At 39.7% G+C, this 25000-nt stretch overlaps 1 protein-coding gene across 1 annotated transcript in view; it reads right to left on the minus strand.

Moving 5' to 3' along the window:
- The window catches only part of LOC140234422 (transcription factor AP-2-alpha-like), a 123990-nt gene that overhangs the window by 11910 nt on the left and 87080 nt on the right, over window positions 1-25000 (minus strand). Inside the window, exons 8-9 of the mRNA XM_072314467.1 lie at window positions 16144-16345; window positions 2082-2200 (exon numbers count right to left, since the gene is read on the minus strand). Of these exons, the coding sequence (XP_072170568.1) occupies window positions 2082-2200; window positions 16144-16345 (321 nt within the window). The remainder of the gene's footprint in view (window positions 1-2081; window positions 2201-16143; window positions 16346-25000) is intronic.

Consider the following 25000-nt stretch of genomic DNA (forward strand, 5'->3'; position numbering starts at 1 on the left):
AATAAACCATCTGAATTCAGCCTTTATAAAAAGCTACATCTAAAGAAAAACACACGCTGGCTGTACAATACATGCAGAAACTGAACTACATTTTGAACCACGAGAATCAACATATGTTTGAAAGCCTATATGAATATTCATGTATATAAAAACGTGAGTACATTTGGCTAGAAATTAAACGTGCATTCAAGCACTTACCAATCAAATGTTTATTGAATGAACAACGGAAAGTTTTCCACAAATACGAATTGTAAATATGGAAAATCAAATTTTGCAGTGAAAAGGAAAGAAAAATAAATTACGAGCTAGAGGCAAAATAGTATGGAATCTCCAAAAAGCGCCTCTTCAAAATCTCCGGAAATGTCTTTACACTGGACCTAGTATGCTCATGCATTATCAGACTAAATTTGAAATCGAATTTTCAGATATATGCACAGGAAAATTATTACAAAAAAAAATTGTTAATGAACACATCTATATAAATGCAGAAAAGGAGTAAGAGTAAGAGAGATGGCTTTCTATCTATCTATCTATCTATCTATCTATCTATCTATCTATCTATCTATCTATATATATATATATATCTATCTATCTATCTATTTATCTATCTATCTATCTATCTATCTATCTATCTATCTATATATCTATCTATCTCTATATATCTATCTATCTATCTATCTATCTATTTATCTATCTATCTATCTATCTATCTATCTATCTATCTATCTATCTATCTATTTATCTATATATCTATCTATCTATCTATCTATCTATCTATCTATCTTCTATCTATGTATCTATCTATCTATCTATCTATCTATCTATTTATCTATCTATCTATCTATCTATCTATCTATCTATTTATCTATATATCTATCTATCTATCTATCTATCCATCTGTCTATCTATTTATCTTTGTGTTTATAAACATGATATGAATTATACAGCGAAGTGTGTGAGAGAGAGAACCGAAATGATACAGATACACTGAAAAAAAAAAAACAACCTTGTATCATAATACAGTCATTAATATCGATTTGATAGGTTACACAAGAAAGATGTGGAAATGCGTGTATTATACATTTACCGCTGTGTGTATGGTATTTTGTATTTAATGCGTGTATGTGTTCCTTAGTGCGATTTCAGTTATGCGTGTGCGCATGCGTACGCATGACGACAGAGAGGGAGAGAGGTGGAGCATCGGGAACAGCAACTCAAGACTAGTTTTGTGTGTTCTGAACCTGAAAACAAAGCTCTACGTGATGGAGACGGAGCCGGCGACGGTCATTAGCGAAAAGCGGTGCTCAGTCGTCTGCCAAACTTGCAACCTCTTATCCCCCATCCGCCCTTTTGGCGTAGCAACCGTCGTCTACGGGAGACGGGTTGCAAGCTGTTCGGCGGTTGAACGGCTTCAGGTGTGAGGGGCGCACGCTGCGACGCTGCATCGTCCCTACAGGTGATACGATGCGCACACTGCGCCGAATCGATTGATCGGCCACTGTCACTCATCCACCATTGCGACTAGCTTTACTTCAAGACGCCTACAAGTTTAGATGTTTCTGACATAGTCAGTGCATTCATTGTGAATAATTCTACTTCAACAACGTGGATGTATACACCCTTTATCTCTCACAGCGAAGTTGAACTTGAAAAATTTTTGAGCTAAACAAACGCTGTGTAGTCATCATACCAGTAAACGCCGTCAGAATATAAACGTTATACATTTGAATCACAACGCAGAGTAACTGCTTTGTAACATGTTTCTAACTTCTTTTTGCTGTTCCTCTCGAGTAACATTCATGGAACATGAATATCTCTTTTGAACACACTGTAACTGAAGAAGTTATGCCCGTTTGAGGCTGTCACAAACTCCAATACCACAGTCTACAACGGACACCACTAAAAAGATGTCTCAATAGTCACGTGATTTCGACGTCACGTCATGCACACTCTAATTGGGTCTCACTCATCTACAAGAAACAGGTTTTCCGTGACTCTGCTTTGCATTTACAAACATTCTGATCTGCTTTATCGAATAATTTACATTATTGTTAAGGTTATCGTTATTGAGTTCGTCTTACCTTCGACTAATGAGGTAAATAAGGTGACATTTGCAGCTTTTCGTCTCCCAGCCGGCAGATTTAGTCCGATCTTCTCGAGTCTCTCTCGAAGATATCTGCCGCCATTCTTCGACTTTGCTCTGTAAGGAGGGAAACAGACGAGATTTAGAGGATGAAATATGAAATGAAGATGTGAACGTCTTTCTTTTTAATGTGATAGCGGGAATATACTTCGAATAAATATGAACAATGTCTACAGCTTGTTTTTGCATATAGATGAATGTGGAGTAATCTATACCCTCAAATACTGCGGTGTGCTGTTAACAACCTTGTCTGAAGTACTGACTACTGCACACATGATGAGTACGCTGTACTCTAAAAGCTACGATCACCAATACGAGCAAAGAGGAATAGAACTACACATTTTGAAACATTTCGCTTCTGTTTTTCTAAGATATTTTCAAATGGTAGCAATAGTTGTCAGTTGTTACTTTTTCTCGTCTTTTTATGGGATTTAATCTTTCTGTAACCTTTATCTTCTTTTGTGATTAAGACTTTAAGAAAAAGGAAAATCATCCTTTGAGACACTTTTGAAACAGCGTGACATTGTGTGTATTGACAACACAATTCGGTTCTAATTTGGTGAAGTTGTGAATGAACAAAACTTATTTACTTGACTCAGGAGATACAAGAAAATAATTTGAAGCCCTAATGATTACTCGTAAAGCAGATTTCAAGCTCGCCTGTAGTAAACAAAATGCAGTGTGGTCACAACGCTGTGTATATTATGTATACAAAAGAGTCACAAGTAATTATCCATATTGACCAACGTTATTCAAGGAGATAAGGCAACTGCTAGATGTCTTTGTGTAGTCTATCCTTCAGAAGTGGTGATGCTACCAACTTTTTGCGAAGTCCCAAAAGTGTTTTTTCACCCCGCTGTGGTAACTGTTTCGTTTCCTGATCATTCTGCTCAGCAGATTAACCATGTATTCACCATGGGAGAGCCTCGCCTCGCTGTAGACCACGATTATCCCTTTTTCTGCCCCAGGGATAAAGCGGCGAAAAGACAGTCAGCACACTATGACTATCAAACCAAACTAAATCAAACGAGACGAAACAATAAAGACCGCCAAAATCGCCGTCAATTTTCCGCTCATTAAATCACATTGAAAAAGGACAGAGCCCTCATTTTATTTGAGAGAGAAAGAGAAAAAATACACTTCAATTCGAAAACACTCTTTACCTACTAGTTAATTGTTGTTCCGTCCATTTCAAAAAGTGACTGGACGAGCCTGACTCTAAGACCTCAGCGACAGAAGGGTCGTGTGTGCTCTCACGGAAAAGTTGTCATACATTGTCTTGGTCCTATTCATCGGCTGAATTACGTCAATTAGCCGATTCGTATTCAGATTACGTATTTTGTAACTCCACGAAACTGACAAGGAACTAGCATCACAAAGTGAATAATCACACATTCTAGATTTAAACAACTCATTTTAGTCGGTCCTGGTTAAGGAATGGTAAAATTTGGCGAGAGTAATTAACAAAGAAATAAGGACAACAACTGGATGGGGGGGGGGGCATCTGACTTAAAGCCCGATGCCAGCTGCGTGTGTTAAGTCAGGATTGTTTGATGAACATATGCAAAACCAAACGACGTGTGCTTTTCAGGAGATTCAACAGGTGTGAAACTTAGATTGTTCAAAGCCACCTGTTTTTTTAACTTTCCGATAGTTTACATACCGTATCATTGTCTTTGTACAAGGGTTACTCGTAGGAGTGGCCAAAAATATCAAACACGCATTAATTCATTTTAGCGACTGCTCTCATCACTGGTAGGAATTTACACCAAGAATATCAAATTTTGATGATTTAAGCATATCACTATCCATAAACGAATTCATGGTATAATTCCCTAATTTTGCTTTACTCGATGGCCAGGACCAGCGATCGAGACACGGCTGAGAGAAGGGCTGGCCAGCTTTTCAAAAAGAAAGGACACAAAGGGAAGAGAAGCACCGTGGATAAATAAGCTGTTGCTTGTAATATTCCTTCGTTTTGCTTTGTTTCTTAAGAAATACACGCACTTAACAGTTGCAGTATTTTGTGAATGAGACGATTTCCTCAGTAATTAGGATAAGAAATACTATATTCCCCCTTGTGTATTTTCGCTAACTGCAACGGGAATGTTTGGAGTTGCAGCAACGCACGTGCGATCTTGGATTTGCATGAAAAACGAAGCTTCCAAATCTATTTTTCCGTGTTCCATTTTCTGTTCGGGATCCATCAAATGATCATACTGTTCTTCTCTGGACATTCATGTATGGTATGACGTGTGTGTGTGTGTGTGTGTGTATGTACAGTGCCTTTGTGTGCCCGTGTGTGGTCGTGATGCTCACAATATCTTGGATTCTTGTGCGCAGGCTGATTGCACTGGGCGTTGAGGTATAGAGTGTCAACGTTGACGCCATTTATATTATTCGATGATTTTGAGGCTGTGATGTAAAGTGTGAATCAAACTTGTATCAGCCCACAATGAGAAAATCAAACACACAAACACGCACCACCTACAAATCACAGACACAAAATATACTGCGTTTTCCCGCCCTCTGTTTTTTTTTTCCAAATTTCTTGGAACTTTCCTTCTTCTCTTTCTCCCTTTCTTATTTATTTGTCCCCTGAGTTGATGGCTTCTGCTTACCAACAAGGTCAAAGCAGCCATATTTTTCTCGTTACCGTGATTTCTCTTTCCATATGCTATGGTAGGTGATATCTTCTTCCTCCGCGGCTCTGAATACTGTTCTTACTCTAAGCTTCACGATGATATTATATCGTTTGCGTTGGAAGGGCGCGTATCCGTGTCCAATCTACATCATTACAAAACATACTCTCGTATTTCATTTTAAAGTTTGGCCACTAAGACCTTTCATATCCAGAAGAATAAATGTATTGGATGGAGGAGAAATATACAACTTGCGGGAGTGATATGCGGAGGTAAAACTCACAAATTGGATTTTTTTTTTCATCTCTTTCATTTGAAACACTGGCCGAAGAATAACGGTAAGGAAAGGCAAAGTGGGATTGGAAGTTGTGTGCATAGAGATGGAGATTGGAAGAGAACCCGACGGAGATACTATTCGGACAAACCCGCGAAGCTTTCCACGCGTCTCAGATTCTGTGAAAATTCAATACAATTTATCAGTATAGCTATGGTGTCCGAATCAGGCTCGCTTCTTATCATCATTACCGTAAAAAGCAATTTATCCCGACACCGATCCACGCTGGTCACCCCAAACAAACTCTATTTAGGTCAATGAAGTTGTTATCTTATCCCGGAGAACGTGGACGCTTATTAAGTGTCACCAGACCGAGATCGCCGGGATAGCATCCCGGGACGGCGGTCCTGGAAGATGCGTCCCCTCCTCCTCTCTGAGCGAAAGAAGGGGTGGGGAAGAAAGAGTGTAAGATGGATGGAGAGAGAGATAGAATGAGATAGAGAGAGAGAGGGAGAGAAGGAGGGAGAGGGAGAGAGAGAGGGAGGGATGGATGAAGAATAAGTATGGAAGTGGAGGAGGGAGGAGGGGAGAGAATGAAAAGCAGCATAACCTGTGTATGCGCGGTGTCTGTGACCCGTGTGGCTGGGAGGGAATCGGAGCCGGTGAGTTGAGGGCTCCCATCGGCCAGGTGCGCGGAGTTGCCCGCTTTCCAGTAACCCTACACCGGAGCCGTGGATGACCCTGCGTGGAACCTAGCTGTTAATTTGGGTCGAGAGTTTCCTTCCGCCCACCTCCTTACTAGCCTTTCTTGAAAAAAAAAATCACAAGCACAAAACACAATCCTCACCCCCTTCTTTTTAGCATAGACATGACTCTAGATCATGACGAAAATATGTTATTTTTTCTCATAACTGCAACTCCATTATACAACATGTAGAATTAGTAAGAAGAGTTGTTATTCATTGCTCCATGTTGATGGTCAGAAGATTTGCTCCTTTTCTTTGCTCCGTAAAAATATGGAGGGAATGAATCAATCGAAACAAACTAATAAATCAAGTACTCCGTGCAGCTCGTTTGATTTCACACAATGTTCTCTCATCCATCTTGACCATGTTGACCATAGGACAAAGGAGAATAACGCATAATTATCACACAGTGTAACATGAGCCCAAACACTTGATGGAAATCAAAGGATGACATGAAAATAACTTGCAACAGGTAGTCAGTCTCAGCTATAGTGCCACATTACTATTGCAAACAGGCCACATCTGTTCCTTAACTTTTTGAGGATATAAGGATACACTAAAATACACTACGTCCACCCCACACTCACATGATTTAACCTTTTCGGTGCCAAAGAGTCAAATTTATGCACAAATTTCGCCACATACCTATGAACAGGAAATAAACGTTGCACTTGGAGGGTTAAAGCTACGAAAGCCATGCGCGCATCTTGCTGACGCTACTACGCATGCGCATAAAGCTTTCTTTTAACCTCAACATCTTGGGGGGGGGGGATCTTGGCGTATTATATCTGCGGATCTGTGATTTATTCAACTCATCATGTCGTTTGCTTAATTACCATGAGTAACAACGAAGCGATTACTTTAGATAATGTAGGCCTTATTTTAGTTACACCAAGGAAGTACTAGGCGAAGTACCTCTTTGGATAGACCTTAGGCCCCTATCGCACAGAATCTCAAGTCAATCTCCTGCTTGAGAATTGTTGCCTTCCCTTTGAAGAAGAACGCATCGTTCCTTCTGATTATTGTACATATGTTGATGTATATAATCTATTTCGTATATTACATGAACCTTTTGTAAAAGTGTAGACAATATCATTTTATGATATGTATACTTTGCATTACGTTTTGATTTTCTTTGATTGGAAATAAACTATGATTGAACTTGAAGATTATTTCTCGTTCAAAGATGTCTACATACTGGATTGGCGGCATGAAAGACGTTGGTGGCAGCATATTTTTTATTTCTATTTTTTTTTAAACCGATGATCGCAGCAACTATATAGTTTGGAGAAAGGCATTGGTTTGGGTTTCCAAGTAGCACCCCATACTACTGAGCATCTGCCTCTGAGCTAACGTGATTGTCTACGATACCTCCATCACCGATAGGCGGCAAAATGACGAAAAATTTTGTAGCCAGGGCTGTAACTACAAGAAACACGTCATATCTTTTCATACTGGACAAGATTTTGGGAAACCACCAAAACCAAACAAGCAATTTTAGAAAAAACGAATATTAGCGAAGCTTCGATGCTCTTTCACAAATTTATTTACCAGACTTATTATCTGTTTTATGCTAGAGTGAAACAAAAATAGACCCAAGACAACGAAATCGTGGATTAATATGATAATAGCATTACAGTACAGTAATTAGTCAATCTTCTCGCTATGGACAAAAGCAATTCATATACTAGGTCGCACAATGCGAGGTCCGTATCACCCTAAGATGTAGGTTTTAATCCTAATGTTCTCTGAACAGATATCAGTTATCAAGCCATGTTTACGTCGCAATTGTCATTTCATATTTTCCTCTCCAATTCTACTATGGCTTTTCTCTACAATTCTTAATGGCATCAGAAAAACAAAACACACATTTACTAACCAGGAAAATGACAAGGTTTAGAGACAAAATGCTCGATTGTAATAAAAATAGAACCAGTAAAATATCTGCTACCCTTAGCAACCAGCGTCATAGTCTCAGGAGGTAACACAACCCAAAAACGACGTACAGACACAAAACAATAATTTGAATTCCGCCCTCTATGGCGATGAAAGTGAAGAGCTGTGGTGAGAGTTTGACTTGCGTCTTGCCGTCTTCACTCCATCACGGCTCCATGTATGATTGCTCTTTCTTCCCCTTTTTTTTTCTCTCTCTTTCACTTCGGCTTGCCGGATTTATTTTCGATTAATTCAACACAAAACGCCAATGAGTCAATCTACGAAATGTATGTGGATAAGTCATTATCAGTTGAATGACTGGGAGTAGGGGGAGATTGAGCAACCAAAAAAAAAAAAAAAAGCGAGAAAGAAAAACCTCAGAGTCTGTAAATGAGCTAGGATGTCGTCGAGTGATTACACGAAGCCATTGCGATATTGATTCTGACCTCCGATGACGTGGGGTCAGGGTTCACGGGGTCACGGAGGAGTCGTCGAGTCGAGGAAGTTGTCTCGCCCGTAGCTGGTCCATTAACCCCGTGTTCATTTCTAAATGGACCGCGAGCTCCCCCTGATCGAAGATGCTCAGCGATTTGAGAGAATTGCCAAAGCACAACGGAGCGAACAGAGAAGGTGGGAACCGCTTTTGGCAGCTGGATTATACGATTTTTAACTTTCACGATGGAAATATTCATCACTTTCAACTAATCTTTTAGAGCTACTTTATTTTGGAAGAAGTATAAGTGGCAAAAAAATGATAAACGATAAATGAAAACAAACCACATACCGGAGGCTAAAACGAAAACTATAGAGATAGAATAAGTAGTTGAAAGAATTATACGAAGGCGCGTCAACATTAAGTACAATGTATAGTATTTTTCCACTTCTTCTTTCAAAGCCCTCTTGCACGGTGATGCATATTGATTGATTGAATCGATAAGATGATGCCCAGTTGATACGTGATTATCATATTGAATAATGATAACAAGAATAATTCAAACCAGTAATGATAATGAGAGACCGTCTCATGAAATTCTACATTGGCATCTTTGTCTGGAAGACGTAACACGTGAATGCTGAATAATCTTAATGGTAAAAACTATATCAAATGAGTCACCTGAAGTGGGTAATTCACGACATTAACATGATTTACAAGTGGGGCTAAATCTTTAAATGTGACGCGTTGCAGGGCATTGGAGTAATAACTCCATGGCATAACCATGGAAGGGACCTGGGTATACATTATCTATCTGGCTGGTGGGCATATCACATGCAACAAATTTGTCAGGCAGAGAGGACATAGTATTATAATGAGTGCGCGTGTGTTGGCCATGGCGAGACGAATTTATCTGCTGTATGAGAACATTCGAACTGAAATGTCATGTTGCTTCTATAACCGGACGGGTAACAGTTTGCTAAAATACAGCCGTCAAACTGAGCTGAAACATATCAATACTAGCGTACACAGGAATTGTGAGGATGCAAACGCGGTATCTAGGCCTTCTGGGGTTACTTCGGGTCATAAAAACCTTTCGCTCCTCTTTCCTTGTTCTACGGGGTAAAAACCCGTCGCAAGAAGAGCGCACGAGGTTGGAAGAAATCGCCGCCCCGGGCTACGAAGAGCGACCTACAGTCCCGCGCATAGGAAAATACCGAGTGATACGCATGGCCGCGCAAAATGCCTCTCTGCAGACTTGGGAGAAAATTCACTCAGTAGTCGTCATAAAAATAAACCGCGGGTTTATTTGCGTTTTATCACACCTGACAGATCCCCTTGGGGGCCAGTGAGTGAAAAGAAAAGAAAAGGAAATGAAGGAGAAGACGTGAAAGACGAAGTAGAAAAACCCATGTTTTCGTTTTTTCTTTTCTACCTATTTCCGAGCGCCACTCAGCATTTCGTCAGACGTTGACAGGTAAGAAACTTATTTTTTTCCCCCTACCCTTTACGCCTGGATATATCCCAACAGTAAAGTCACGAACTCCATATAGAAAATCTAAACATCCAACTCCTCCGTTTTGGTTAAATATACTGGCTGAGTCTGGATGCAATGATTAATCGAAGACAGTCTAAATAACATGACTGCGTATGGATATAGCAAACGCAAAGTTTTTTTCCCCACTTATTGACATTTTCAAGTTCTCAGTGATGGTGTTTTAGAATCTCATCTGGTACAACCCTATTCCCTAACCAGTATGGACATTTTGACAAATACATTTTGACAAATGAATAAATAAATGAACAAATGAATGAAATAATTTTGACAAATGAATGAATAATTTTTGACAAATGAGTATTCTACATGGGCTGGCGTTAAGAAAAAAAAAAGAATAATTATTGTAGCTACCCAAGGATGACTTCTCTGATTCGTCCAACTGAATAGGCCCTCCATCCAGCAATATCTCGTACTGACAGCAATATCTGACATATAGGCCTACTCATCTGAACGAGCTGCAAACATCAGCTTGTTGTGGACGCAACGATTTGTTTAAACATCCCTAGGCAACAGTAACGTCGTATAAATAAGCCAGTTATTGCATAATCGTGTCGTATCATAATTTGGCTCACAGGTGAGCAGTGATTCAGACGAATTATCCCTCCGACGCCACTTTAGGTAAACACGTAATATCAAGATTAGAAAGCAAACGGTAGGATGAAAAGCAATTCGATGTTTTTGACATGCCAAACGTGCGTTGCCAGCAAAAGAAAATGTTAGACATTCAAGATCTTTTGCAGTTTGCAGAGAGAGAAAAAAAAAAAACTTGATTCATAAGATGAAATAAATGTTGCACTTTAAACATAGAGTTATGCATGGATTTTGTTATAAGATTGTTAGAAATAAAGACACTACATTGAAACCGTCGCATTTACCGAACTTACCATTTGCTTATTGATACATACAACCCCGAATCAGACGAAGAGGGTAACTACGCCACGATATTGTGTCAAGCATTAGGGATTTGCAATTTACATCTCTGAATTGCCGATGTAAAGAAAAAAAAATCAGTTGAATTTTGTCGGTAAAATTATCTAATGATAGTTACGTCAAAGACGGTATTTCATACAACGCGCAGGATAATCAGGTGCAAGTAAAGTACACGAAAGGAGAAGATAACAAATAAACAAAAAAACTTATATATAATGTAAAAATTTTGTAGCGCTTCGCTGATCGTCTGCTCTGTTTGCTACGAGCTTGTAACTGTCGGGAGAAAGGCAGAAACACGCGCGCGCCGACTTTTCTGAAATGGCGCCACCTCAGTGGAAAAGCTCCGGCACGACGTGCAACATTTTAACACCCAGCCATGACCGCGCCATGCTACACTGATAATATCGCTCGGTTTGTGCGCGTCGCGATCTCTCCGGGTGATATTACACACCTTCATCTATTTTTGGTTGTCGCTGATATCAATAGGTCCCTGAATGAAACCAGTTTGATATTTCAGATGTCACTGCAATGATGATGGCGATGTTAACATGGTTAGTGCCCGGTTACTACGCCTGCGTGCATCTGTAATCAGGTCGCGGCAGCCTGACTGTGTGTTGCCCTGACGAACATAATGTATACCTCTATTCATTGAAATGTTAACGAAAACATGATTCAATTCTAGTCATGATATACATCCATTAAATGCTTCGATTAGATTGAATGTCTTCAATGTTGGATAAGGTACATAGCATCTATTCATTACATATTCATATACACTGTGACGAGTTTTGGGCGCTGTTCTAAGGGCTATATTAATGGTCGTATACTTCGTAGCAATTCAGCCATGGTTCTTAATGGAGGGTCCCATCTGATTATTTAAAGGGAAGTTATGAAAGGAAGATATAAAATTTTGAAGTTTTGCTAATTTCCCGAAACAGTTTTATCATTTTTTTTTACACGATCAATGGAAACTTGTGAGATGATCACATGATGAGATCAATTTACATTGTAACTCATATCAACTGTTCAAAAACTGTTATGCAAAAAAAAGTCAACGAATCTTTCAACTTTCATAACTTCTTCACTTTTAGTTCGATTTTGTTGAACAAATTTTCAGTGGTGTGCTAGTCATATCTTACTTTTTCTTTTCAAACTAACTTTAAACTACCCTGTAATTTTCCTGTAAGACAAGAAACTCGAAAGTATGAACTTTAAACATCACGTTGTCAGAACGCAAAATGTATAAGCATAATTTCTTATACCTATGTATTTACCTATGTATCTGTCTGTCTGTCTATCTATCTTTACACTTATACCTTTAGGTTAAAAATGTATACTGAAGAAAATTAACATTAAAATTCTATTCCCAAAAGGTCTGTAACAGAGAGAGGAAAAAATCCAGTTTCTGGAAAAGTGTGGGTGCATTGCTCATTTGAGAAAACTGAACATGTTACCGTTTCTCTCCTTTACCCTTGGTGGACAACGTAAGTAGAATATGGGAAAAAAAACTATAATATTTTGTTTCTTTCCATGAATGGCGTATCCTAGTCAACAAGACTTGGGCGAGCCCATTGCTGCAGCTGCAGGTACTTCTTCGTGAGATAAAAGATTTAGTTTTATAATTGCATACCTATTTCTCTTCTTTTTTTCTGGGGGGGGGGAGAGAAAGGTGTATTAACGAGTTGATAATGCAATAAATGTCGATTTTCAAATATACTTGTAGTCGGTGGATACCACTCTTTTTGTCTTCTTAGGAATGTACAGTATAAACCAAAAGATATACAAAGTTTGCCAGGAAGTTCTCTCACTAGCAGTCCCACGACTGAACCACTCATTGAAAAACGATCACCCTTTGCTATCGATAGCTGCCCATTTTTCTGTTCCCGACGTCCTTCATTTCATCATTAGATCCACCCAGCCTCACTTATGGGCGCGATTACAGGAGTTGGTGAAGAGGGGGAAAAGAAAAGGGAGATGATAACGAATTTGGATTATCGCATAAATCAATTACTGATGGAGAAATTCCACCACCCTCTTTTCAGCGCCATCTAAAGGATGATATATGTCCGGCGGGGTCTCTCTACCCCGGGGTATTATCAGAGATAAAAATTGTAACAAATTTCTCAATGCCATTTAATAGTGGAGCTCAAAGATCCTCTTCTTTTTTCTTTTTTTCCTGGTCTGTCTAGGTTCTTCCATTCCATAGTATGGGCTGCCCTGCCAGTTTTCATCGAAATCAAACTCTGAAGATTCACTGTCTATTCATGGACGGTTTTATGCGAGCTCGAATCCTTTAGTCCCACTCGTAAACGGCCATCGATCATTTTTGCCTTCCTTCTTCTCTCTCCCTCTCTTTCTCTCACTTCTTCTCTCTCGATGAAAATGAGCTGATAACCAGACAGAGCTCGACAGAGAAAAAAAAAATCATAAAAGATTGTTATTTAGCACGAAACACCCGTGTTCCTTTCAATGAAACCACTCCACCGGAGCATATTACTTTTTGCCCCCTTTGTTCGTAAGACTGTTCCCCCATTTTCTACGTCTCTATTAAGCTCCAAAATATTCAATTTTTCGGCCCGCTTTTGTCCCGAGTTCGACGCACTCAATTCGGTGCGGTTCGACGAGTTTCCTCTTTATCCGCTGAGGGTCATTCCTTTCAAAAGAGCCCCTTGCTAAGTCATAGAAAATGTTCGCATTTACCTCGTTAGCATCTCTGAAAGAACCTGAAATTTATTTTATCGATGACAATTAAAACCACGAGACACAATGAGCGGGGGAGAATACCCAAATGTGACTTCTTGTGTGCTGACAGCGATCGAGACCCATTTACGCACGGACCCATTCCCCGTAGTCCCACCCATAACGACGCGTGGATAGTTTTGAGACTTTGAAGAGGTCTCACCGCATTAGAGGTCAGGGGGTGATAAGTTAGTTATGAAATAGCAGCAAAATCGTACAGTGCGCTGTGTGGAGCTCCGAGGGGCGTTTATTCAAGCAATCACGTGAAAAGTATCAAGGGAACCTTCCTCCCTATGAAACTGTGCTGACTAGAAAGTTATGTCTACTACCAACTAATCTGAAATGAATTTAGAATCATACGTCACTGAATTTATCAACCCAGGAACAGTAAACTACACAATGTTTACTGCACGCGATGTCTGCAAAATACTCTGTGCGTACATGCTACAATATTCCCACAGCATTGAATACATCACAGTGTTCAATATCAGGCCCGTTCAGAGACAATAACATTCTGTTGTTACCAGACAAATTTACTGAAATGCTGCAGGAACATGCCCTTTAGCTGTACGGAGGAAGTTCATGACAACGTAACTGTTCTTTATGAATTTTGCAGTATGATAACATAGGTTTCTCGCTTGCAAAATGTCTCGGAAGAAACTCATGCCATTGTCGGTAGTAATACGTGGATGTACAGAGTACATGAGGAAAAACAACTGAATAACACATATTACACTGGTAGGCTTGATACATACCATGGACAACCGTCTTTCAGAACAAATAAGTTTACGAAGTTAACATCACCCTTATACAGCGCAATTGATATGAAAGAATAGAGTGATGGGGGAAATACCACGAACCAAGAGAGACATTGCAGATGCTAAATACTCATTCATTATACACAAAAAGTCCAAATCTCGTTCCACATTAAAGAACGTATCAACACGGAATATTAAATCGTATTTACTTTTCGGGTCCTTTTGAAAGCAGCGAACCCGGCGCCGCGTATCTTTTGAGGGTTTTCTTTCGGGGTCGACGCGGGTCACAAAATGCTATGCGCGGGGTTATTGAGGGGAACGCAGCAGTGTTGTGGTTGTCGAGGTTTTCTCATACCATTTTCATTTTTTCTCTTTGCTATGTATTATCTACATGACGATAAATGACTGGAACGATACAATTGACAGCAGGTACTATACCACACGAAGCGGTTACATTAAAAACCGTTGATCTGTGGTTGGCGACAATTTACGGGTTGAAATGACGGCTATTATTGTAACTTGAATAATATAACCATAAACTCATAAAATAACCACTGAACTTTGGAGCTGCACTAAAACCTGCCATGAAAGTTCTTTTTCATCTCTGCCAGATATAAGAATTTAACTTTACCAGAGCTGTATATAACTTTCACGAAGTGGCTGATATGAGAAAGTAATTTTGTAAGAACATATCTATCACATCTAGTTTGAAATAATATATTTTCCTAAATACTAACAATGAATAGATAGTGTATGTACATCATCTTTAGTTTTTACTTCGAGTTACTACCACATTAAAGTATCTAATTGTCTGTACCCATTCTAACGTTACATTCAGGAGGGAATAGCAATGATGATTTGGGTGACAAAGCCACGAAATGTTCTTGAGTTTTAAACAGAGCAGAACCAAAGTTTCATCAAATTAAGATATATCTTAAAAACCCAAACATCTTGTGTATGATTTTACATTCTAGAATGCTCTCGAGAAACTGAGATATCTGTGTCGGCCACATACGTTCTTCGATTTTCAACTCCAGAGTTAGTCTACTTTGTCCTATCTTAATACAGCCGTCTCGTCACTCCTTGGCAACAACTGACATGGTTTGCAAAAGAGAAGGTTTCCTCCAAAAGAGGGAAACTGTTACCATGGAGTTATACCTAATTGCTGTCACACTTCTTTCTCTTCTTTCTCCCTTTTGTATGGCATATATGCGTATGAGCCAGAATTGTTTTGAACAACCGGAGAGGTGGAAGCACCACCGTGGAACAACACTGTTCAGGTAACAGGAGGAGATAATGCTGAGATAATTATTGCGCGTCAATGTCAAGGATGACAATGCAGAAGTACCACACACGTACTGTCGTATATTTCTGACGACGGAGACGACGACATTAACAATAAAGACAACGAACATTGCTGCAACACCTCCCCTGGCTTGAGAGACACACTGACATCTAGGGGAACAAGACGCTTGAGACCGCCTCAGAAAAATGGTGTATGAAAAAGAAGTTAATCAGTTTCCATAAGAATGCCAATTCTCTTTTTGTCTATAATGTTCCTATTTTACCATGTCTTCAAAATACACTTCCTTTAAAATACCTATATCGCTGTATTTGATAGGTCCATGCTGTTGATTCTACTACCGTATCACTATACACACTGCGCTGAAAATTAGATTCGTCTACCTCTTATTTCACAGCTATGTTAAAGAAAAACAAAGCAAAAGAATAGCCTTCGAAGAGCAACCCCAAATGCCATAAAAAAAAAACCAACATAGTAACATATAACATTGCAAAGGCATTGGTAACATCGTCTGTGGAGACCTTAATCCTTTGTGTGCTTCAGTGCCGATTGAAGGAGGAAAGTCTATAGCGTTTTACACACTGAGTAAAGTCCCTGCCACTCAAAGGGGTAAAGACTAAGTGGTCTCATCTCAGTCTACTGCTTCTCAGTTGATGATAAACTGTATGTCACCCTGACTTACCTCCTTAGCACGCCCCCTAGCAACGACGCGTTCAGACACTCTGGTGGCGATAGGCGGCGCTGTACTTCCGCTACCGTGACCTTGTATTTAGACGTTGAACTTAGGAGCGAGAGTCGACCCGGAACTGAACAAAAGACATCGTTGGGCGATGTGACGTTGGCTACTAGACCATCCTTCCCGTTTTCATTCTTTTGCCTAATTCCTGTAATGACAAAATACAAACGTTGCGGAGCAATGCATGAGGATTTGGAACAGCTAGAAGAACACTTATGAATGTAGAATCTTATATTGAATAATACCGGAGCAGATAAAAAGCTAATCTAGAAAAAAAGAAAAAAAAAGTAAAAAATATTACAAGCATAGCTGGGAAACTTTGATCAAAAGGAAATCAAAACTAGAAGATTTATGAAATTGTTTAGTTTCGTTAATTTCAAAAGCCAGTCCGGATACCATCAGTATGAATGTGCAAATGAGTGAATTGATGACGTCATAGCCTCAAAACTGTCCAAGTAGAAATTTTCAGGGGGGTTTTCAGGGGCGGATCTAGCTTTTTAAAAAGGAGGGGGTTTTCCCCCCTTCCCACAGTAGGGAGAATTTTTGAAAATCTGTGTGTGAAAATGGCGTTTTCTTGCATCTAAAACACCACTATTTTTGGTATAGAGGTCATTGCTATAAATAGAAATAAATAAAATTACAAGTTTTAAAAAAAAGATAAGATAAAAAAAAATGGTCCCGGATTTTTTTTTTTTTTTTTTTTTTTTGGGGGGGGGGGGGGTTGCAACCCCCCCCCCACCCCCCCCCCCCCCCCCTCTAGATCCGCTTCTGGTTTTTTCCAACGCAGTTATGCTCTAGTCTCAAATCATATCATATATGACTGATTATCGTTTCGAAGTTATTCAGCTATGAACAAGAGTACGTCATTAGCCAAAGATTTGAATTTTCGTCAGTTCTCCTTTTTTGTATGCAATAAATGAAAATTGTGAGGCGATGACACCATCATCTCACTCATTTGCATATTATTCGTATCAACTGTTTGAAAACAAACATGTTTCCAAAAAATAGTGAATCTTTAAAATTTCATAACTTCTCTATCTTTAGTCCGATTTTGATAAATATTGTATTCTTATGCTTGTGAATTGCTTGTCTTAATAAAAAAAACGAAAACAATTTATTTCTGGTCCAGAATTGCCCTTTATTCATTTTCAATGGCTTTTAACACAACTACCTGAGGGGGTTGACAAAAGGTGAATTGTCAAGAAAAGAATAAAACCCTTGGCTGTGATATTCGAGACTAAACTTTTCCGTTTCTCGAATGTAGAATTACAATATTCTCTGCCCGTGCAGATATTTCAAGGTGTAACCAAGAAAGCAACACATATACAGTGTGTAATATTCCATGGTGAGAATTGCAACATAATGTCTATCACACATTCATTTCCCAGATTCTGTAGTGATCAATATAAGTGTACAGAGTAAATACAAAACATGGACATTAGATGCCACGAAGAAGCCAGGGTGTTCGCCGGATATTTCTCTGTAAAACTCTTTGACATAGTTTTCCTTGTAACATGTAATATTAAAGTTAAAGGGTTTCTAAAATGACTACAAAGGCTGTTGGAATCGTTAGGAGCACTTATACTTGGGTGTAGTCTCGAGGCATAAACACATCGTTTCTAAATGACACGCATGTTGGCCATACAGCTCTTTAAACCATGAAAACGTACAGAATTCAAATTCATTCAATAAGAGATTCACAGAAAAATAAAGTGTTCTGTTCATGAGTAAAGTATAGCCACTCACATAATAAATTCCAACAAAACACCTGAATGTGCTATAATAGGGAGAAACCGGACATAAGACTTAATTTGCACAATAACAAAACTACATTTACAATGTTCGATATCATCTTTCATCTCAATTTCAAACAAAACAAGCACATGAGTACTGCGAGCTTGATGTCACTGCTGGTGTGTTGTGTACGAATGATGGAGTATCGTTTGGTCGATATTCTTTATGTCGAGTAAGTATACTTCGTTTGTTGGAACAGCTTGAGTGTTCTAGGCCACTCCACACCACGCCCACCTGATCTGGCATATGATACGACTTTATCCTAGTGCATTAAGATAATATTTGTCCCACGATTTGAATGGAGACAGGTATCACACAGACTACTCTACACTGCATCGCTTCCCAAACAGCCGCTGCACACAAGCGGGCGGGACAGAGTTCTCGAGATATAGCAATCATATTTTGTGTTGATTATGTCTCAATTACCGGACCTACTTTGGGTCGTGCAAGCGATATGTTTGCAGGGCTCAATGGGGCTACCCTGGACCCCGCCGCCGGGATCCTCCGGGGGAAACTCCAGCTTGGAACAGGAGCGGTGGTAGAGGGAGTCTCCGAACGAGAGGGGGTCAGAGTGTGGAAGAGGAGGTGTGGATGAACTTAATATTGTCGTTGGGATAAGAGAGGGGAAAATCTTAACCATGGATCCAATGACGAAGCGCTAATGTGTTATACCGTTGTTGCGGACCGCAGACATTTTCGAGACAAATCGTGGCATAACTTATTTCTGTATATAGTCCAACGGCAAAACTGATAATAATGGAGATAATGGTTGAGAATTAGAGAAAGAAAACGATGCTAATAATGATTATGATAATGACGAAGATTATGAATATGAATGTGATGATGATGATGATGATGATGATGATGATGATGATGATGATGATGATGATGATGATGATGATAATGATGATGATGAGAAGGAGGAGGAGGAAGAGGAGGAGGATGCTATGTGGATTGTGACGACACTTGATGTAGATAATCATTATGTAAATGGATAGTGAAATAATTATGATGGCAAGCGTGAAGATGACTACGACGTCAAGTTTACTGAAAGTGATGATGATGATAATGACGACGATAATGATGGTGATACAAGGGATGACGCCGTAAACTTTAATCACAATAATTATCACAATGAATGTGTTGGGATCTGAGGACGATCACTCTTGAATGCAAAAGATACACCAATCACGTTTTACTTTTTGAGAGATCGGATGATAAATGTGTTGGATCTGGCGACCAACAATATTTAGGAGGAAACAAATAAACAAAGCAGATGTTGGTAATGAATAAGGCTAGGGTGCAGACAGTGGAGAAGGGCATGGGGACAACGGTCGTCAAAAGACTTTACATACATTCATGAATGCTATAAATAGCATGCTCACGTTACAAGTGCAGAAACTAGCTCTCATGATTTCTGAAAGAATTTAAGTCTAATTTGCAAATGGAAAATACTTTTTTTTCCTCACTTCGGGAAAATCGACGTCAGAGCTATAGGCTTATCCACCACAATGTAACAAAGCTGCCTTCGAAGTTTTCGTGTTAATGTGTTGCTTACTTCGAGTTAGCTCCATTGGTGAAATGTAAGCTTTTACCAATTAAACAGACAACTTTACCTTAAGGGATGTATTTTCTTCAAAATTATCTCGAAGGTTTAAGTCACTTCGTGTTTTTCAACTCAGAATTGCACGCTTTTACGTATCCATTGATACTTTGGAGGGCGAGTACAAAACATGATTCAATCCGTGCTACAGGTAGCCACGCGACTTTAATAAAAAACAACGACATTCAAAGGTACAAACTGCCTAGGGGTGATGCGGCGACACACGGAACATTCATGTCTGTTGCCTTACGTCACATACGAGTGAGGAGCTATTGGACGAAGAGTCGGTGGAGAAAGACAGAAAATGAGAAAGATATTGAGAGAAAGATAGAGAGAGGGGAGGATGTAGTGATAGAGAGGAGCTTGAGATAAAGAAGAAATGCTAGATGGGAAAGGGAGATGTCAGACCGGCAGGACACAGGTTTAGCTTTTCGAGAGCGAAGGTGGGAGGGCTGGAAGGGGGAGATACAGAAATGGCGCTGGAGAAGTTGTGCTGGAGGAAACGGTATGCGACAGGTAGAACATGGAGCTACATAATAGCTCTTAGGGTGGGAGGCAGGTTGATGTGGGCAGAAGTAACCCAGAAGATAATGATGCAATTCACACAATACAGAGATAGGTAAGTATGTTATAGCTAACGCATTTCATCGCTATAGTACAAAGGATGGCGGTGCAGTTGAAGTTGTGGTTGTTAAAACAAACAAACAAACAAACAAACAAACAAACAAACAAACAAACAATCAAACAAACAAAAGACAAAACGGTAGGGGAGGGGATGCTTACGGGAAAAAGGAATTAACAAGAAAGAACAAGATATAGCGAGCTGTAAGGCGTCATTAAGCAAGGAGCCGGGTAGAGGGTGGCCACGTTAAGAGACGAGAGTCAAAAATGCAAATGATGCGGAATCTCAATGGAAAGAGGCTGACAAGTAAAAACAAAGGAAATACGGGAGTAAGATGCGCTGCATGAAAGGAATGATTGATCAATAACAAAGGAGGAAGAGTAGGGGGTATGGGTGGGGAAGGGATGGAGGGGTGAAGGAAGAGGGGGGTGGTGTTCAAATGATGTGGATGCAGGGGCTCACGATCAGAGAGGGCTGGGGAGAGAATACGGGGAGAAAGAGAGAGCTAGAAATGTGGGCAAGGCTTCCGCGCTCTGACCCAATTCAAACACAGCGAGGCTGAGAGACGCACAGGCCAGTGCTGCAGCTATAGAGGGAAAAATACATCGACAAAAGAGAGAGAGAGAGGAATAACGTAAGTAGTAAGAGAAAGGGGAGACAAGGGAAGAGAGGGGGAGGGAGAGGGGGAGGAAGGAAAAAGAGAGAGAGAGACACACAAGAATGAAATTGGAACTCGGCAAAACAGGACCCCGAGCGTCTAATACCGCTTGTGACCTCTGGTGCTCTTGCTATAAACAGGGGGAAAGGTGAGCGCAGGTAACTAGCGGTCAAACGTGTCGGTCGTATTTTCACGGGGGGCATTGAAGCACAAATATGTGTATACATGTTATTTCTGGTGTCTTTTCTACTGATTGGAATGTAGGAATGCATGACAAAATACATCCAACCCTATTCTCTGACACGGCCTCTTCAACAACTCTTACCTCCCACAACTTTAAGTTTTACCAGTATGAGCCACTTTCGCCCACATTACCATTTTTGCTCTCTAATTAGGGCCACGGGAATCATAATTGGGATAAAGATAGAATGGACAAGACCTAGAGAAGCAGCAGGGCACTGTGGTATAATGGCACTCTACCAATTCATGTTGATACATAATGATTCGTGGCATTTTGGACATGGCAGACGGAATTCAGCAACTCAAGAGGGTTAATGGTTGACAAGAGAGGGGAAGATTTTCATTATGTTTTGCAAACAAGCCAACAAACTCGTTTATGTCTTCTTGTGTCGTGCATCATGAGTTATTAATATAATTGTTTGTATGTGTATGTAATAACGACTTATTTATGGTTACCCGATAGTCGCAACATTTCGCCCACACACAAACTGAGTGCAAAGAACGTCATTAAAAGTGTTGTGTTCAGAAAAATCATGTGAAATCTCAGTACAGAGAAATGTTATTACGTTTTAAGGTGTTGATGTTCGGAGAAGTTTCCAAAAGCGTCTGAAAAAAAGAAAAACCCACCTGCACTTGCGACTGGTGCTAACTTCGTTAACAAGAGTTAGTTAAATACGCATTAGATTCTGATGACGTCAAGAACCTAAATGAAAATCTGCGAAATTCATTTGTGGAGTGCAACAACATTTTTATGCGCGAATAGATTTCTGGAAAAACAATTTCTAACACACTATGCAAAGATTTTTTTTTTTGCTCTACTTTTCACGTGTAAAACGAAAACCTAGCTCCCACTATACTTCTTTTCAGTCTACTGATTTGTTCTTATTTCTTCATTGAACAAATTTGACAATCCTTTCCTAGCTTTAGAGTAATACATGTCTGTCTTAAAGTGACATGTCACTCAATTCTCAAGGTAACTTTAATAAATGGAGTAAAATCCAACAAACAGAATGGCTGAAGTTTAAGTACAAGTGAACACAAAAACAGAAAGTTATGGAAACTCAGAAAGTCCTACATATATTTATTAAAAAAAAATAATAGAATGCTGACAAAATCCATATGCTAAGCAGATAGGATGATTATTTCCTCTTTATTACAATCATACCACACACAAATAATCATTTGATTTCATTCTTTTGAAACTATACTTACATGAAGGGAATATGGAGTATTCATGGCATCAAATGATTGAAGAGTTGTCACTACAACTCATCAATTGCGAATGTTTGGAGACTTAGGCTGTAGTTACTTTTAAAAACCCGATCTGTTTTTTTTTTTGTTTTTGTTTTTTGTTTTTTTTTTTTGGTCTAAAAGGAGAGTTGTTTTAAGGTGATGAAGTCATGTTCAATGTAATCTGAATATGGGATTTCGTAAGATACTACTGTCTCGTGAAAAACATATTGGACTTATCAACTGCCATGTTGTTAACCATTTCCCACTTTTTATTAATGCCAGTTTGTACATATAAAATGTCATTTTACTTCAAATAAATGTTTACACCTTGAGTAAAAAAAAAAAAAACCAATGTGTATCGAAATTGATTGTGCAGTAGTCAGGAAAAGCAACCTGCTGGATTTATGTGAGAGACAACTTGTAGGCACCGGGACAGATCTCACGGATCTGCTAAATGGCTAAAAATGAATGACATCGACTCCCTCCCTTGACACGTTGATGAAGGTTGTGTGTTACGTTGTAATCATCTAGGCCCTGGTATTAAGGTTGAAACATTGGATAGGAGTTCTCCACACGTTGATGAATACCTAGCTGTTGGGGTACGGATACAGACGACACTCTGCAGTAATAACCCGGATTGCATAGATGGCGGTGACCAGCGTGTCAGCAACACATTTTCGGCGTTCACATTTTCACATTTTGCGAAAAGAAGAAACTGCGACAACGGACTTGAAGTGGCAGCTTGTAATACTTTTCATTTCGTGGACCTAATTCCTAATGTGCCCGGCTTAAAGCATATTAAGCTACGCTGTACAAATGAGATTAAGTTAAACGTCTTTTTTACAAAGCGAAGTCGCCCCTGTTAGGCCGCGGGTAATCCATCTCGTCCCTATAACACTCGCCCGCCTAAGATCGATGACAAAATTAGGCACTTCCAGCAAATTAATCTCGGAAATTCTCTGTGACTTTAAAGCGGGCGGCGTTTGTTCGCACTAAGGAAAAATAGCCGAGCGAGTGTAATCTTTTAACGAACCCGTCCTACGACATATGGCGCAATGGTTGCTACGAATAATTCATTTTCGTCTAGTTATGAACGTTTCGTACACGGAATATTATAAACGAATACAAGAGAACTAGGGAGGCGATCGCATTATCGGATTGCCGGGATATCATCCGGAGTGTGAGGGGCTTGGACGTGCCGCCGACGATAGGTGGATCTTTCGAATCGTGAAATTAGGTTCGAATTCGTCTCGCGCTCCGGTCAGTTCGGACTCATGTAGGGTCTTGTACTTGTCGCAATTCATTACGAGGGCGTATCAATATATCTTTTGGATCACTGATACGCCGTATTGCCTCATTCTCGCCTTTACGGGAGCTAGATTCTCACCTTTCACATTTCTTTTCCTTACCAGCTCCATCATTCTCCTCGCTTTAGGTACATTACCAATTCCCTCTTTTTCCCTCCCTTCCGCTCTTGCTTGTGCTATTAAAATATGCCTCCCACTTTTCTCGCTATTTTCCTCTTTCTCCTCGTTTTTGAATTCATCGGATTTAAAGCTAATCCGATTCTGTATGACCTACTTGTTAGGATACAAGAATGAGAGGGAAAGAGAGGAGAGAAAAGGGACGGAGGAAAAGAGAGAGAGAATAAAATACAAAAAGAAAGGTAAAGATTTACAGGGGGAAAAGTGTTATAGGATTGTAATGGCGAAGTTCGATTGGGGGGTAAATATCCTCGACTCGATTGTGCATATTTTCTTGACTTCAAGCTGGAGATATTACAGGATTGGAGGGGCAACGGCCTTTGAATATGTCGGAATGGAAGAATGAGAGAGACAGGGCGAAAAACAGGAGTGGAAAAAAGACTTAAACAGGGTCTTGGATACTGATGAAAAGATTATCACTGGGTGCGATATACGAGAAGTATGAGCTGTGGAGCTCTTTCTCGATTTTTTTTTTTGACTAACTAAAATTTAATGAAATGGATGCCCTTTGTAGTAGAACTCAATCTCAACTGGAGATTTGATGATTTGCAATTACTTTCATACAAGCATTTTCTTTTGTTGTTCGTTGGTGAAAACAGATTATGAAACAATTATTAAAAGTATTTCAAAATTTTGTCAACATCGTGACGGTTCTCCAAAGGAAGGTACATGCACAATAGTGCAAAGGTAGAGAGAGAGAGAGAGAGAGAGAGAGAGAGAGAGAGAGAGAGTGGGAGAGAAAACCCAGCAACTCATGTTGCTGCATGTCTTTAGACTGACCATGTCATTTATCTTTCCTCTGTAGACAACGGACAATTTCTCAAAACATATGAAATGAAATTGCAAAATCAGACGAAGAGCATCAACAGTGATAATCACCAGTGACAATAATGGTGAATTCCATGGTCGATGGCATTTCAAACTCGACCCCATGGGCTGAGGAAACATGAATATGGAACTATCACTTCACGCTACTTGTGGCTACGACCAAGCCCTGTCCGCGGATTGAATTATAGATTTCACATTTGCACATGACAACCCATATGCGTTCAAATTGCGGTTAACAACGTATTTCGCTGCGCACCAATACATCACGAGGCGAGTGAGTTCGCATAGACTGAATGATTCATTGCGATTCGTCCAGGTCTTACGGGGCAGCAAAAAAAAAA

This window comes from Diadema setosum, chromosome 10 (assembly GCF_964275005.1).
Source record: "Diadema setosum chromosome 10, eeDiaSeto1, whole genome shotgun sequence".
In the NCBI taxonomy this organism is placed as follows: domain Eukaryota; kingdom Metazoa; phylum Echinodermata; class Echinoidea; order Diadematoida; family Diadematidae; genus Diadema; species Diadema setosum.